Source organism: Heptranchias perlo, chromosome 4 (genome assembly GCF_035084215.1).
Source record: "Heptranchias perlo isolate sHepPer1 chromosome 4, sHepPer1.hap1, whole genome shotgun sequence".
Lineage (NCBI taxonomy): Eukaryota > Metazoa > Chordata > Chondrichthyes > Hexanchiformes > Hexanchidae > Heptranchias > Heptranchias perlo.
Window position 1 is genome coordinate 66585377 of NC_090328.1, and position 13211 is coordinate 66598587.

At 42.3% G+C, this 13211-nt stretch overlaps 1 protein-coding gene and 1 long non-coding RNA gene across 2 annotated transcripts in view; one reads left to right on the top strand and one right to left on the bottom strand.

The window, feature by feature from the left end:
* aldh7a1 (aldehyde dehydrogenase 7 family, member A1) overlaps nt 1–9030 on the bottom strand; it is a 54783-nt gene extending 45753 nt beyond the window's left edge. The window contains exons 1-3 of the mRNA XM_067983054.1: nt 8809–9030; nt 3432–3485; nt 3236–3301 (exon numbers count right to left, since the gene is read on the bottom strand). Of these exons, the coding sequence (XP_067839155.1) occupies nt 3236–3301; nt 3432–3485; nt 8809–9000 (312 nt within the window). The 5' untranslated portion in view covers nt 9001–9030. The remainder of the gene's footprint in view (nt 1–3235; nt 3302–3431; nt 3486–8808) is intronic.
* LOC137320986 (uncharacterized) lies at nt 1091–7659 on the top strand. The gene is made up of 3 exons (XR_010962690.1): nt 1091–1219; nt 1509–1661; nt 7588–7659. It is a non-coding gene; the product is annotated as an uncharacterized lncRNA (long non-coding RNA).
* Nucleotides 9031–13211: the final 4181 nt, after the last annotated feature.

Sequence of the window (13211 nt, forward strand, 5' to 3'; positions counted from 1 at the left end):
ATATCTCGTCAGGAGGTGTTTAACGCTGACAATGGATTTAAAAAGCTGTTCTATTTTCTTTTCTTCATCCTGCAGAGCTCAAATTCACTCCCCCATCCACCATGAAGAAAAAAAATGCCACTGCATTTTTAGGTCAGACACAAGGGAAAATATCCATACCTTCGTTGTATAAGTGGTTTGATAATTCCACCCCTTCAGAATCTATTCAGTGAACAGAGACATTTGCCAAAGGCAGATACTCATTAGTTCATGATAGACTTTTACAATATGAGGCATATGTGGTTCTCATTTATAAAATTCAAACAGCAGCTCCAGATGTGAAAAGCCAAGTATTATTATTCTGCCAGCAGAGGTTTGTCAATAGGTTTGGGCTTTCAGTGCTGTTTTGCACAATCTCATTTAAAAACAATAGCAACTTTAGCATTTAAACAAGTATAGCATTAGTTGGTTGAACATTAACAATTTTAGTTACTTAAAGTACTTTTTAAAAAAACACAATTGGATAACTCATTAAAGATGTAATACGGAGGAATGATACACTAGCAATAGAAGCGTGACACCGAACTGTGGGGTCTATAGTGGATCTGTTAATTGCTAGCTATTCAGACTAATCTGTCAAAATTGTTCATTTAACATATAACAAAACACATATAATGTTTAAATCAAACACAAGTCAGCTTCCCCTGAAAGCTCAATTGTTCAAGTAGCTGAGTCATACAGACCAGGAAGGTCCAAAGTTCAATCTTCAGCTTGTGCTGATCAAGCTGATCTCAAACAGAGGTACCAGTAGAGGTGCTACAACTGGATTCAGCAAACCCCAAGTCAGGGCAGGGGAAATAAATAGGCTATCAATCAAGTCTTGCTGAAAGTGCATGTGTGTTAAGTGAGGACAAAATTGGACTTGGGCACTACAATTGAACAGCCTGCAAACACTCGCTGATTTGCCTGAGAGATTAAGAATGGTCATTTGTTTTGAGCCATGCAAGGAAATAATGGCCCAGAAATTGCTTAAAAAAGAATGGTGAACTCAACAGTGCTCACTGTTGTTAGTGGCGAAATTGAGGAGCAAGTGCGCAGTCAAACACGGAAATCAGAAACTTGCTCCTCCTGGTTCGCCAGCGATATGACAGTATCGCATTAAAGGGATATCGCTAGCTGCAATCAACAGAATCACGCCAACTTGCTCAGCTGGGAAGTGACTAATATCGCCACAAAACAGGTACACTTAAAAATACCAGGTCTAAACTAAGTTTTAAGTAAGTCTTAATGACTGCCATACAACTAAAAATTAACTTTTAAAAATGTGGAGTCACATTACTCCTTATTTTAGTAGTTTTTGGTCATAAAAAAAATTAAATATTAAAAAAGTTTAATTTTTTTCCCCTTTTTCCTTCCATCCCTTATTTAGCTCGATTATTTCTTACCCTCTCTTTTTTCCCCACTGTCTATAACTGTTTTTACAAATGATTTTAGTGTTGTACTTTCACTTCCTGGATTTTACATTCCAGCTTGCAGAAACTCTTCGCAGTGTGTCAAAAATGCTTGGTTGAGGGGAGAAAGTGATCCTCTCGCTTCTCCTATGGGTCCTAGCTTCGCTGGAGCAAACGCTTGTCTTTTCGCCACTTCCTATTACCACCCAGTAAAGACCGCGGAGTTAATGGGTTAGTATAAATCTATGGAGCGGCGAGCACTGTTGGGTCGCCACTCAGCGCAATTTCTGGGCTAATACCTTCAGGAGGGATGGGGAGGAAATTGGCTAAGCAAAGGAGGAAAAAAAGTCTAATTAAGTCCAAGGTAGGGGGTTGCCTCTACTAATCAGACTATAAATTAATGCTAAACAAAGTAATTCTACCGTAGAATTTTCAGATAAATAGTATCCAACTATGCAATGTTGAAATAATATTCTTAAAATTGCAATGCCATTGGGTGGCCCAGTGGGTTAGATGCTGCCCTTTGACCTCTGCAACCTGGTTTCAAAATCCAGTCCCGATAGAATGAAAGCCTCCTCTGCCTGTTGGCTGTAAGAGTTCCATGTGAAATGAAATTGGGCAGTCTCAATTCAGTTCTTAGTGGGTTTGGATCTAAAGCAAAAAACTACCCATAATTCTGCACTAATTGGCAATGCCACACACAGGCCTAAGGATGGTTGGTGGGGGAAAATGGGGAAAAAAAATGATACTACTGGCCGGGCCAGAGGACAGGCTAAAATTAATATACAGGCAACTCGGTGTTTGGGCAACTCAAGAAGGGAAGCCCAAAATCAGCCTAAAATCTACATTAAAAATGCATTGAAAAAGTAACGAGCACACAAGGAACAATAGAATTATATATAAAAATATTCTGAGTGTGTCTGGCTCTCACTTTATAAACTGACAAACTTTTGTATATATTTAAAGGGACTGTTCCAACAGTCTAGAAATACAGGTTTGTTGTTTGAAATAAATAACATCCAATGAACAAATCTCTAAAGTTTTAGGTAATCAGTTTCGGGCAGCTTTCAAATCAGAATGATACAATAACAAATCGTATTTGTATAGCACCTTTCACGTAGAGAAAGTCCCAATGTGCTTTAGAGGGGGAAAAATAAAATAAGCGACTGGCTATGGTGGGAACATCATTGGCCATGGTGGGAATGTCAGGAGAGGTAGCTGAAAACTTGGTCTAAAAGATTTGTTTTAAGAAGATGAAGAGGGAAATAAAGTGGTAGAGGCGTTTAAGGTGGGAGTTCTAGAAAGTAGGGCTGAGACGATGAAGGCTCTGCCAGAAAATGGTGGAGTGAAAGGAGGAATTGCACAGGAAGCCAGAACTGGAAAATCAAAGAGCAGAAGGAGGTTACAGAGATAGAGTGAGGTGAAACCATGGAGGAATTTGTAAACAAAGACAGGGATCTCAAAGTCAACATGTGGGAATGGGGAAATATTAGCAAGCTGGTGAGGACATGGTGATAGTCAAGCAGGACCCAATACTGAACAGAGGGGAGGCAGCTGAGCTATAGACGAATTGGGAGTGTATGTAGGATGGAGCTCAGGATTCTATCAAGGGAGGTTTGTAAAAGTCAAACCTGGAGGCTTCTGGTCAGTAATGATTCCCAGGATATAGACAGTGGGGGACTCTGTGCTGTTGAAGGTCCGGGGGAGCTTGTAAGTGAATGAAGATGGGAATAGAAATAGGAAGTCACAGGCATTACTTTCTATTTATTATTAATTTTTTGGAAGTAAAGGTTTAGGTCACTTACATCAGCCCATATTTCCCAAGCCTCTTTCGCCTTTTGTACCGTTTCTTCGTATTCCTCCAAAGTGGCCTAGAATATATCAAAGTTAAAAAGCCAAAACAAATTCACGTCACTGATGTCCAACAAATGCATCTGAACATAATGTCAATTATTTTTTAATGTCATCAAGTTTCAAGTCTGAATATAAAAAAATAATCACCTGTCTTACTCTGGCTATTGGTTCATTGTTTGCAGGGCAGTAGGAGGTGACAACCTAGAGATAAAGCAGAACAGAATAGTTTGATCACTCATCAATACAGTCCTCGATAGTCAACAACATCCAATTTGATGTAGTAATCACCCCAAGTAATTTCACAGAGAAACAAAGGTCAAGCAATGGTAGGTTTTGAGGAGGCTTTTGAAGGTGCTGAAAGAGGTAGGAAGACTGAAAGATTTAGGGAAAGAGTTTCAGACATTAGGACCAGATGGAGGAAGGATAGATGGTGAATGTATAGAGACTATATAGCTGGAGGGAGAGTACGTACATTGACAGGCAGGTGTAGAATGCATAGATGGACAGAGGGGTGGAGAATCCTTAAATGGACGGATGGATGGAAAAAGTGTTGCTGGTAGATTAGATATGTGTAGAGTGATAGATCAGATAATGTGTGAAAAGAATTAGATTTCTCCCCCCATGGTTAAATTGTCTGCAGACACTCACGTATCTCAGCTTATACATGAAGAATGACCTGTGGTGCCCAAGAACCATAACCCAGTACAAGACTGTACCGGAAGAGGGGAACAAAATTGGAGGAAGAGGAGACAGGAGGCCAGTGTGGGAAAACCAAAAGGGCATTGGCTGAGATGTAGGGCTGGCGAAGGTTGCAGAAATAGAATGGGATGAGGCCATGGAGAGATTTGTAAAAAAAAAAACAGGGATTTTGAATTCAATGTGCTGTGGATAAGGAACCAGTGAAAGGCTGATGAGGTCAAGGGCGATAGGCAAGCAGGGGTTAATGCATGTTCAGGTGCAGGCAGCAGATTTTTGGACGTGTTGGGAGGTCGTATATGATGGAAGTCAGGAGGCCATTAAGGAAACAAAGGCTATGGGCCCCAACAACATCCCGGCTGTAGTGCTGAAGACTTGTGCTCTAGAACTAGCCACGCCTCTAGCCAAACTGTTCCAGTACAGCTACAACATTGGCATCTACCCGACAATGTGGAAAATTGCCCAGCTATTTCCTGTCCACAAAGAGCAGGACAAATCCATTCCGGCCAATTATCGTTCCATCAGTCTACTCTCAATCATCAGCAAAGTGATGGAAGGTGTCGTCGACAGTGCTATCAAGCGGCACTTACTCACCAATAACCTATTCACCAATGCTCAGTTTGGGTTCCGCCAGGACCTCGGCTCCAAACCTCATTACAGCCTTGGTCCAAACATGGATAAAAGAGCTGACTTCCAGAGGTGAGGTGAGAGTGAGAGTAACTGCCCTTGACATCAAGGCAGCATTTGTCCGAGTGTGGCACCAAGGAGCCCTAGTAAAATTGAAGTCAATGGGAATCAGGGGGAAAACTGTCCAGTGGCTGGAGTCATACCTAGCACAAAGGAAGATGGTAGTGGTTGTTGGAGGCCAATCATCTCAGCCCTAGGACATTGCTGCAGGAGTTCCTCAGAGCAGTGTCCTTGGCCCAACCATCTTCAGCTGCTTCATCAATGACCTTCCCTCCATCACAAGGTCAGAAATAGGGATGTTTGTTGATGATTTCACAGTGATCAGTTCCATTCGCAACCCCTCAAATAATGAAGCAGTCCATGTCTGCATGCAGCAAGACCTGGACAACATCCAGGCTTGGGCTGATAAGTGGCAAGTAACATTCGCGCCAGACAAGTGCCAGGCAATGACCATCTCCAACAAGAGAGAATCTAACCACCTCCCCTTGACAATCAACGGCATTACCATCGCCGAATCCCCCACCATCAACATCCTAGGGGTCACCACTGACCAGAAACTTAACTGGACCAGCCACATAAAAACTATGGCTACAAGAGCAGGTCAGAGGCTGGGTATTCTGCGGGAGTGACTCACCTCCTGACTCCCCAAAGCCTTTTCACCATCCACAAGGCACAAGTCAAGAGTGTGATGGAATACTCTCCACTTGCCTGGATGAGTGCAGCTCCAACAACACTCAAGAAGCTTGACACCATCCAAGATAAAGCAGCCCGTTTGACTGGCACCCCATCCACTACCCTAAACATTTAATCCCTTCACCAGCGGCGTACAGTAGCTGCAGTGTGTACCATCTACAGGATGGACTGCAGCAATTCGCCAAGGCTTCTTCGACAATACCTCCCAAACCCGCGACCTCTACGACCTAGAAGGACAAGGGCAGCAGGCACATAGGAACACCACCACCTGCACGTTCCCCTCCAAGTCATGCACCATCCCGACTTGGAAATATATTGCCGTTTCTTCATCGTCGCTGGGTCAAAATCCTGGAACTCCCTACCTAACAGCAGTGTGGGAGAACCTTCACCATACGGACTGCGGAGGTTCAAGAAGGCGGCTCACCACCACCTTCTCAAGGGCAATTAGGGATGGGCAATAAATGCTGGCCTTGCCAGCGACGCCCACATCCCATGAATGAATGAAAAGAACTCTCCTGTCCATGTCTTCTTGGTCTTTTGTAATAATGCATTTGTTTAGCTGTTTAACCTAGAAATATAGGTCCTTCAGAGGCATGAGAAAATCAGATCAGGGTTCAGCACAGATCAGCATGAACAGGAGAGATGGATAAGTGGGACTTGGTGTAGGACAGCTGACATACGCACATCAAAGTCCCACAAATAAGAAATGAGATGGATAACCAGTTAACGGTTCTGAAGTAGAATCAACCTGAAGGCCTTGACTTGGCTGTTCTCTGTACAGGTGCTGACTGACCTGCTGTGTTTTCCAGCATTTTCTGTTTTTGAACCAGTTGATCTACTTTTGGTGAGATAATTTAAAGGAGGAATGTTGGCCTCAGGGGAAGCTCCCTGCTCATCTCTAAACAATAGCATAGTATCTACCTGTGGGACTACTGTTCAACATCTGATCTAAAAGGCACCTCCCACAATGCAGTACTCCCTTCGTATTAGAGTCTGCCTTGATGACCAAACCCTGGCATGGAGCACAGGTAGCTGTGCCTTCAACTGCCTAGGCCCTAAGCTCTGGAATTCCCTCCCTAAACTTCTCCGCCTCTCCCTCTTCCTTTAAGACGCTCCTTAAAACCTACCTCTTTGACTAAGCTTTTGGTCATCTATCCTAAAATCTCCTTATGTGGCTCGGTGTCAAATTTTGTTTGATAATGCTTCTGTGAAATGCCATGGGACGTTTTACTACATTAAAGACTCTGTATAAATGCAAGTTGTTGTTGAACCAACAACTTTCTAATTCAAAAGTTGAGAATGCTACCAACTGAGCCAAGTTGACATAAGCTGTTATCGGGGCAGAGACTACATCACAAAGTGGAATTTGGTAATTATTTGAAATATAAAAGGATACATGAAAGGGCACACACATTAACAAAGTACTGCACAGCTTTTGACAAGGCACCGCATAACAGGCTTCTCTACAAGATTGAAGCCTCTGGTGTTAGTGGTAATGTATTGAGCTGAATTAGAACTGCCAGGAAGGCCATAGAAAGAAAGTAGTTATAGATGGATTTGGATCTGTTTGGAGATCGATCACCAGTGGTATCCCACAGGGGTCGGTGTTGAGACCGTTGTTCCTTACAATTTTTATTAATAATCTAGATGTAGGTGTTGGGGGCATGATCGGCATATGATACCAAGATCTGTGCGAGTGTTAGGACTGTTAGGATGTTCGACTGCTTCAGGCGGATCTTGATGATTTGCCTATCATGAGCCCAATGATGTTTAATTTGGAAAACTGTAGTGTTATGCATGTAAGTGGGGCAAATGCTCAACATATATAGATTCTTCAGGGTAAAGCATTAAAGAAGGTGGCCAAAGAAACCAATCTGGGCGTTCCAGTGCATAGATCTCAAACTTCATGAGCAATGCCATGAAGCGATAGCTAGAGTGAATAGGGTGTTGGGGTGCATTTATAGGATAATTGACTACAAGACAATATCCTTGTACAAAACCTTGGTCGGATCTCAGTTGTAATACTATGTCCAGTTTTGGTCTTTGGGTGCAGAGGAGGGCCACTAGACTAATTCGTTGTTTAAAGCATCTTAGTTCTCAAGATAGGCTAAAAGAGCTGTGAGTACACTTCAGAGAAGCGTAGACTATGGGATGATCTGATCGAGGTTTATAAGATGATGAAAGGAATAGATTGCATTTGAGTTGACAGTTTTTTCCAATTCAATAGGTTATGGAGGACCAGGGGTCACAATTTTAAGTTGTATAAGGCCAGATCTGGATTAGATGTCAGGAGGTGGTTCTTTTCCCCAGAGAATAGTGGACCTCTGGAACAGGCTGCCGACTCCTGCAGTGGAGACCAATTTGATGAATTCCTTCAAGTGAGAGCTGGACCTGTTTCTGGCTGAGGCGGAGATCACCTCGTACAAAAGGTAGGGACTGCATAGCATTATCAGGCCAGAGTGATCTCCTGGACTAGTTTTGATTTCCGACCCCCATAGGCAAGGAATTTTGTAGATTTTTTTTCTCCCCTAAATTCAGGTGGGTTTTTAATCTAGTTTTTCGCCTCGCCCAGGAGATCACATGGTTTTGGGTGGGGTGGAGTGTGTGTATATATTGTGACACACAATTGTGTGGGACAGGCTGGGTGGACCAGAGGGTCTTTTCCTGTCCATCATTGTTTGTATTCGGGTTGCCAACCCTCCCCAGTATTGTTTTGGAGTCTCCAGGAATTAAAGATTAATTTCCTGGACTTTGCAGCAAGCAGCTCAGGAGAAAAAAATATCAGGGCACTAAAAAAAAAGTGTTTTCTTTGCACCCTTTCATTTATTAGTTATAAAAATATTGACGATGAGGAAAGATTTTTTGACTGGTTAGAATTGGTGGTGGGACGTCACATGATGAAACCTCCCGGAACACATCCAAACACTGTTGGCAACCTTAACAGGCATGACGGGCCAAACGGCCTCCTATGTTGGAATTTCTATAGTCAGTACCTAGTGACTAAAACTCCACATCATTTTACATACTTGCACAAACTGATACATTTTAAGGTTGTCAGGTAAGCTGAAGTATCAGCTACATCAAAATTACACACACCATTAATTTGTTCTAGTTTAATGGTGATTTTAGGTACAAAAAGTTATATTAAAAGCATACAATATTACAATTGGCTAAAATGAACTGGAGAAGCCACAAATTTATACCGCTAAACTTGCTTTTGGAGGAGAGATTAAAAGATTGAGCACATTAATTTATCAAGGAATGTCGTTCCCAAAATCTACTACATAACAGAAAGGAAGAACTTTTTTTAAAATGCTGCTGGCGTTAGTCAGTAACAGGCTCGCACAGAATTAGTCCCAGCCGGCGAGTCCCACAACCTTTCTAATAATAGCCAAACCTCCCTACTTCTGCCGTGTGTCGCAGACTAAACTCTCGCTCCTCTCCTTACCTCTCCTCTCCCACCCCAGCTCCCGTTGAAAACGCCGTTATTATCTTCCTTCAGTCCCAGCTCTTTAAGCCAGCCGTAACTGGGCTGTTGAATGAGAAGGGTGGACATTGCTGCAGATGGTCTCCAAATGCAGAAAGCCTTCTTTCCTCTGAGAAAAGGCCTCGCGAGGGAGAGCACTACTTGCTGCATCATATGGTGGAGAAATGCAAGGTAAAAAAAAAAGACCAGCACAATCAGTGGAGCCGAAAGCCTCCGCCTGTTAAGTGTGATTGGTAGGAGCGGGTGCTGCCCCCATACAGGAAAGGACATGATGCAAGGAACAGGAAGCGCTGCAAAGGAGCCAGAACTTGGATTACAAAACTTATATTGGAAGAGAGCGACGACTCTGCCCTGAAAATAAAACAGCAGCACACTTACTGCACTGTCTCTCAGTTCCAGAGAAATATGTTTATACGTGTTCATTTTGTTTTAAAATCTCCCCCTTGTGCCTTGTTGACCAAAACTAGGCAAAGTAATAAGGAGTTTTCAGACCAATCAGTTTTACACTGATCACTGATTTGCAATATTATCCAGCTTTACTCTGTTCTTTGCTGCACTACTATAACAACAACTTGCATTTATATAGCGCCTTTAACGTAGTGAAAAGTCCCAAGGCGCTTCACTGGAGTAATATTAAAATTAAAATTTGACACCAAGCCACATACGGGGATATTAGGACAGGTGACCCAAAGCTTGGTCAAAGAAGTGGGTTTTAAGGAGTGTGTTAAAGGAGGAGAGAGAGGTAGAGAAGTTTAGGGAGGGAATTCCAGAGCTTAGGTCCATGGCAGCTGAAGGCACAGCCGCCGATGCTGGAGCAATGAAAGTCGGGGATATGCAATAGGGCAGAATTGGATGAGCGCAGAGATAAGGAGGGGCGAGGCCATGGAAGGATTTGAAAACAAGAATGAGAATTGTAAAATTGAGGCGTTGCTGGACCGGAAACCAATGTAGGTCAGCAAGTACAGGGATGATGGGTGAACAGGACTTGGTGTGAGTTAGGATACAGGCAGCAGAGGTTTGAATGAGCTCAAGTTTATGGAGGATGCAAGGTGGGAGGCTGGCCAGGAGAGCATTGTAATAGTTAAGTCTGGAGGTAATAAAAGCATGGATGAGGGTTTCAGCAACAGATAGGCTGAGGCAGGGATGGAGACAGGCGATAGTACCGGGATGGAAGTACTTGTTAAATGTAGAGTTTAGTAACTCCCCCAGATCTATTCCAACTTCACTTTGTTTGCCTTCAGAACTAAAGTGGCTTCATGATTCGTTTTGAAGCATTTTGGAACAACCCAAGAATGTAATAAGGCATAATATAAATGCAAATTTTTTTTGTTACTTCTACACATATATATGTAGGCTGACAATTTTTTCTCCCAATTTGCAGTGCCTTACATGTATTAAATTTTACCTGGCACTGACCATCCTGTTTATCGCCTTTTAAAGTCCATGACTGTTTCCCCCAGCTTGACTTTCTTCCCTCCCAGTTTGTTCTTAGCTGAGATGACCACTATTCATTGAATTTTTAATTTGTTGATGGCAATTAGAAACAGTAGGGACCCAAGTACCTTTCCAAGATGCTCCATTCAATACTTTGCTGCTATTTTCGAATATCTAGCAAATTCTGGGAAAAGATCTCTCATTGAAATGTTAATTTTTGATACTTCATTTGGTGCATTTTACAGCATTTAGCAGCAGAATTTATTCTTCATACAAAATAATATAATCCACAATTATATTGGTGACTTTGTGTGTTGTGGAAATTAAAGCAGTTCAGACGAGGAATAACACATCTACAGTCTTTTTATAACAACAGTCATGGCCTTGTGATCTTCATCATGTTTACCCACAGTGCCTTGATCGTGTGTTATTTACTTTCCTGTGCTTTTTGCACCAAGGTTTGGGTCCTACAAGGAAGGAGGTGGCCCACTCAAGTTTACAATCATAAGACTTGCTTTGTTTGAAACCAGCAGTGTCTGAGCTCTGTTAATGTATTATTCATTAGACTGAAGTCTCTTTCTTATTCAGCTGTGCTGCACGTATTTGACACATTAGCAAAGGTTTCAAATCACTGGGTTCACTCTGTGGGTTCTCCACAGTGTCCCTTATGCCACTGCATCTAACTGGAAGCAGTGATGAAGGTGGGGCACTTCCTCCTCCCCATGTTGGATTCATGGGACAGAAGGCCATTTGCTGGGGTCCAGCATATTCAGGTTTGCTAGGACTCCATTGTGGGCAATATTAGAGGCAGGCAGCCACTGCCTTATGTTGTTTATGAGACTCTTCAAGTGTCTAGTGTGAGTGCTTTTTAGTTTCCACTTTGACTTGAGAAAGGCAGAGCTGAATTTTCCCCGAGTCCTTGGCTTTCAAAGCCTCTTCAAACTTCTCCCTGGTATATCTTTGAAGGAACCACAATCCATGTATGTGCTGTGCATGCAACAAGGTCATGGAACAGATCTGAAGCACCTGTGATGGCGATGGTCAATGCTGTACGAGGTTACCAACATTAGCCAATTCAAAGCCTTTATGGACAGTATCTACAGTCTTTACATGGAGTCCAGCATGGAAGAGGAGTGGGTGCTGTTCACAAAGCTGTGACGGCACTCCTGATTTTGCCCCCAGTATGACTTTTACCCTATCATTGATAGATGATGCCCAGTTTTCTTTAAGATAATGCTCATTGAAGTCATCAAACTTTAGGCAGGTTGGGAGAGCTGATACAATAGCTTCAGAAATTTGTGCCTTAAGTTCACTGTGTTCAGAAACCTAAAGTTAAGGTCCAAGCCTGTCTCCACAGTCTTTTTGTGCACTATTAGCACTGCCTTCTTACTTAGAGTGCTTGGTTCATCAATCAGCACTGACAGCTTTATGAGGCTGTCACAAGGTTGATGATTTTTTTTCTTTATTACATGTGCAAAATGGTTCACAATAGATGTGGTACGTATTATGCATGCAGAATAATTCCTAGGTTAACTGCTATAATTCAGCTGCTAGAGCTGCCCTGGTTCTCATGGTCAGTGAATGATCAGTTGCACTTTGTGAGGTTTAAATAATCCTGAAAGCCTTAGTGGCCATATCTGTGGCCACTTAGATTTCCTCAATAGAAGTTTACAGCACCAAAGGAGGCCATTGGGCCCACCCTGTCCGTATCGGCTCATTGCTAGAGCAATCCAAAATTAATCCCACTGTCGTGCTCCCTCATCATAGTCATTCATCTTCCTTTGCTTCAAATATTTAATCATTTTCCCTTAAAAGATGCAATGATCTCTGCCTCAATCGCACCCTGTGCAAAGCATTCCATGCTCCAATAATCCACTGCATAAAGACATTTCTCCAAACCCTCTTCTTACTCTCAGAGAATTTTAGACTCCCCAAACAGAAAAAATAATCTTTCCTTATTTACTTTATCAAAACCCTTCATAATTTTAAAAACCTCTGTTAAATCTTCTTTTAGCCTTCTCTGCTCCAGTGGAAATAGTCTTAAGGCCCAGAATTTCCTCCGAGCTGCTCCCACCATGCCACTGTAACTTCGCCGGCAGTGCATTGGCAATCTCATTTGCAGCTCCAACAAAATGCTGGGCCCAAGTATCTCAACTCTCCTGATAACTATAGTTTTGCATCCCTGACATCATATTGGTGAATCCACGTTGAATAGTCTCTATAGCCTTAATGTCCTTTTTATAATGGGGCATCTAATACTGCACTCTAGCTCTAGTACTCTAACTATGGCCTAACCAATATTGTGTATAAATTCATCATTACTTCTTTACTCTTGTATTCTATGCTACTGTTTATAAAATCTCAAATTCTATTGGCTCTTTTTATGGCTTTATTTACCTGCAGTTGCACTTTCAGGGAATTTGAACCACTGGGTGTCTCTGTTCTTCCACACCCTTCTGTGTCTTTCCATTAGCAGTATACTCTCTGTACCCAATTCCAACTCATATACATATATATATATATATATACCAAGAACAAAAGTGGACCCAGCACTGAGCCCTTCGCGGAATACACTGGTTCCAACCTTCCTCCAGTCCAAGCAGCGCTCATTTACCCAAATGCTTTTTTTCTTCTCCATCAACCAACTTTCTATCCATGCAGTCTCCCTTTCAAATGCTGCTGCAGGCAATGATGGCTTCAATTAGTGTTCACCAAGGCACAGAAATTGTAATTTAAAAAATGAAGCTAGATATAAATGTCAGAAAGAGAATAACCGCTAACTCATTGAACTTTAGTTGACTCTCTAAACAAAGTCTTGTTGACTGGTAAGTTCCAGGTCTTGACTTTTCTACCTTGTAGTCCCCAGTTTTGTTCAAATTTGTTATCAAGAATGATAATCGTCCAAAACTGTGCTGCCCATATCCTGTCCC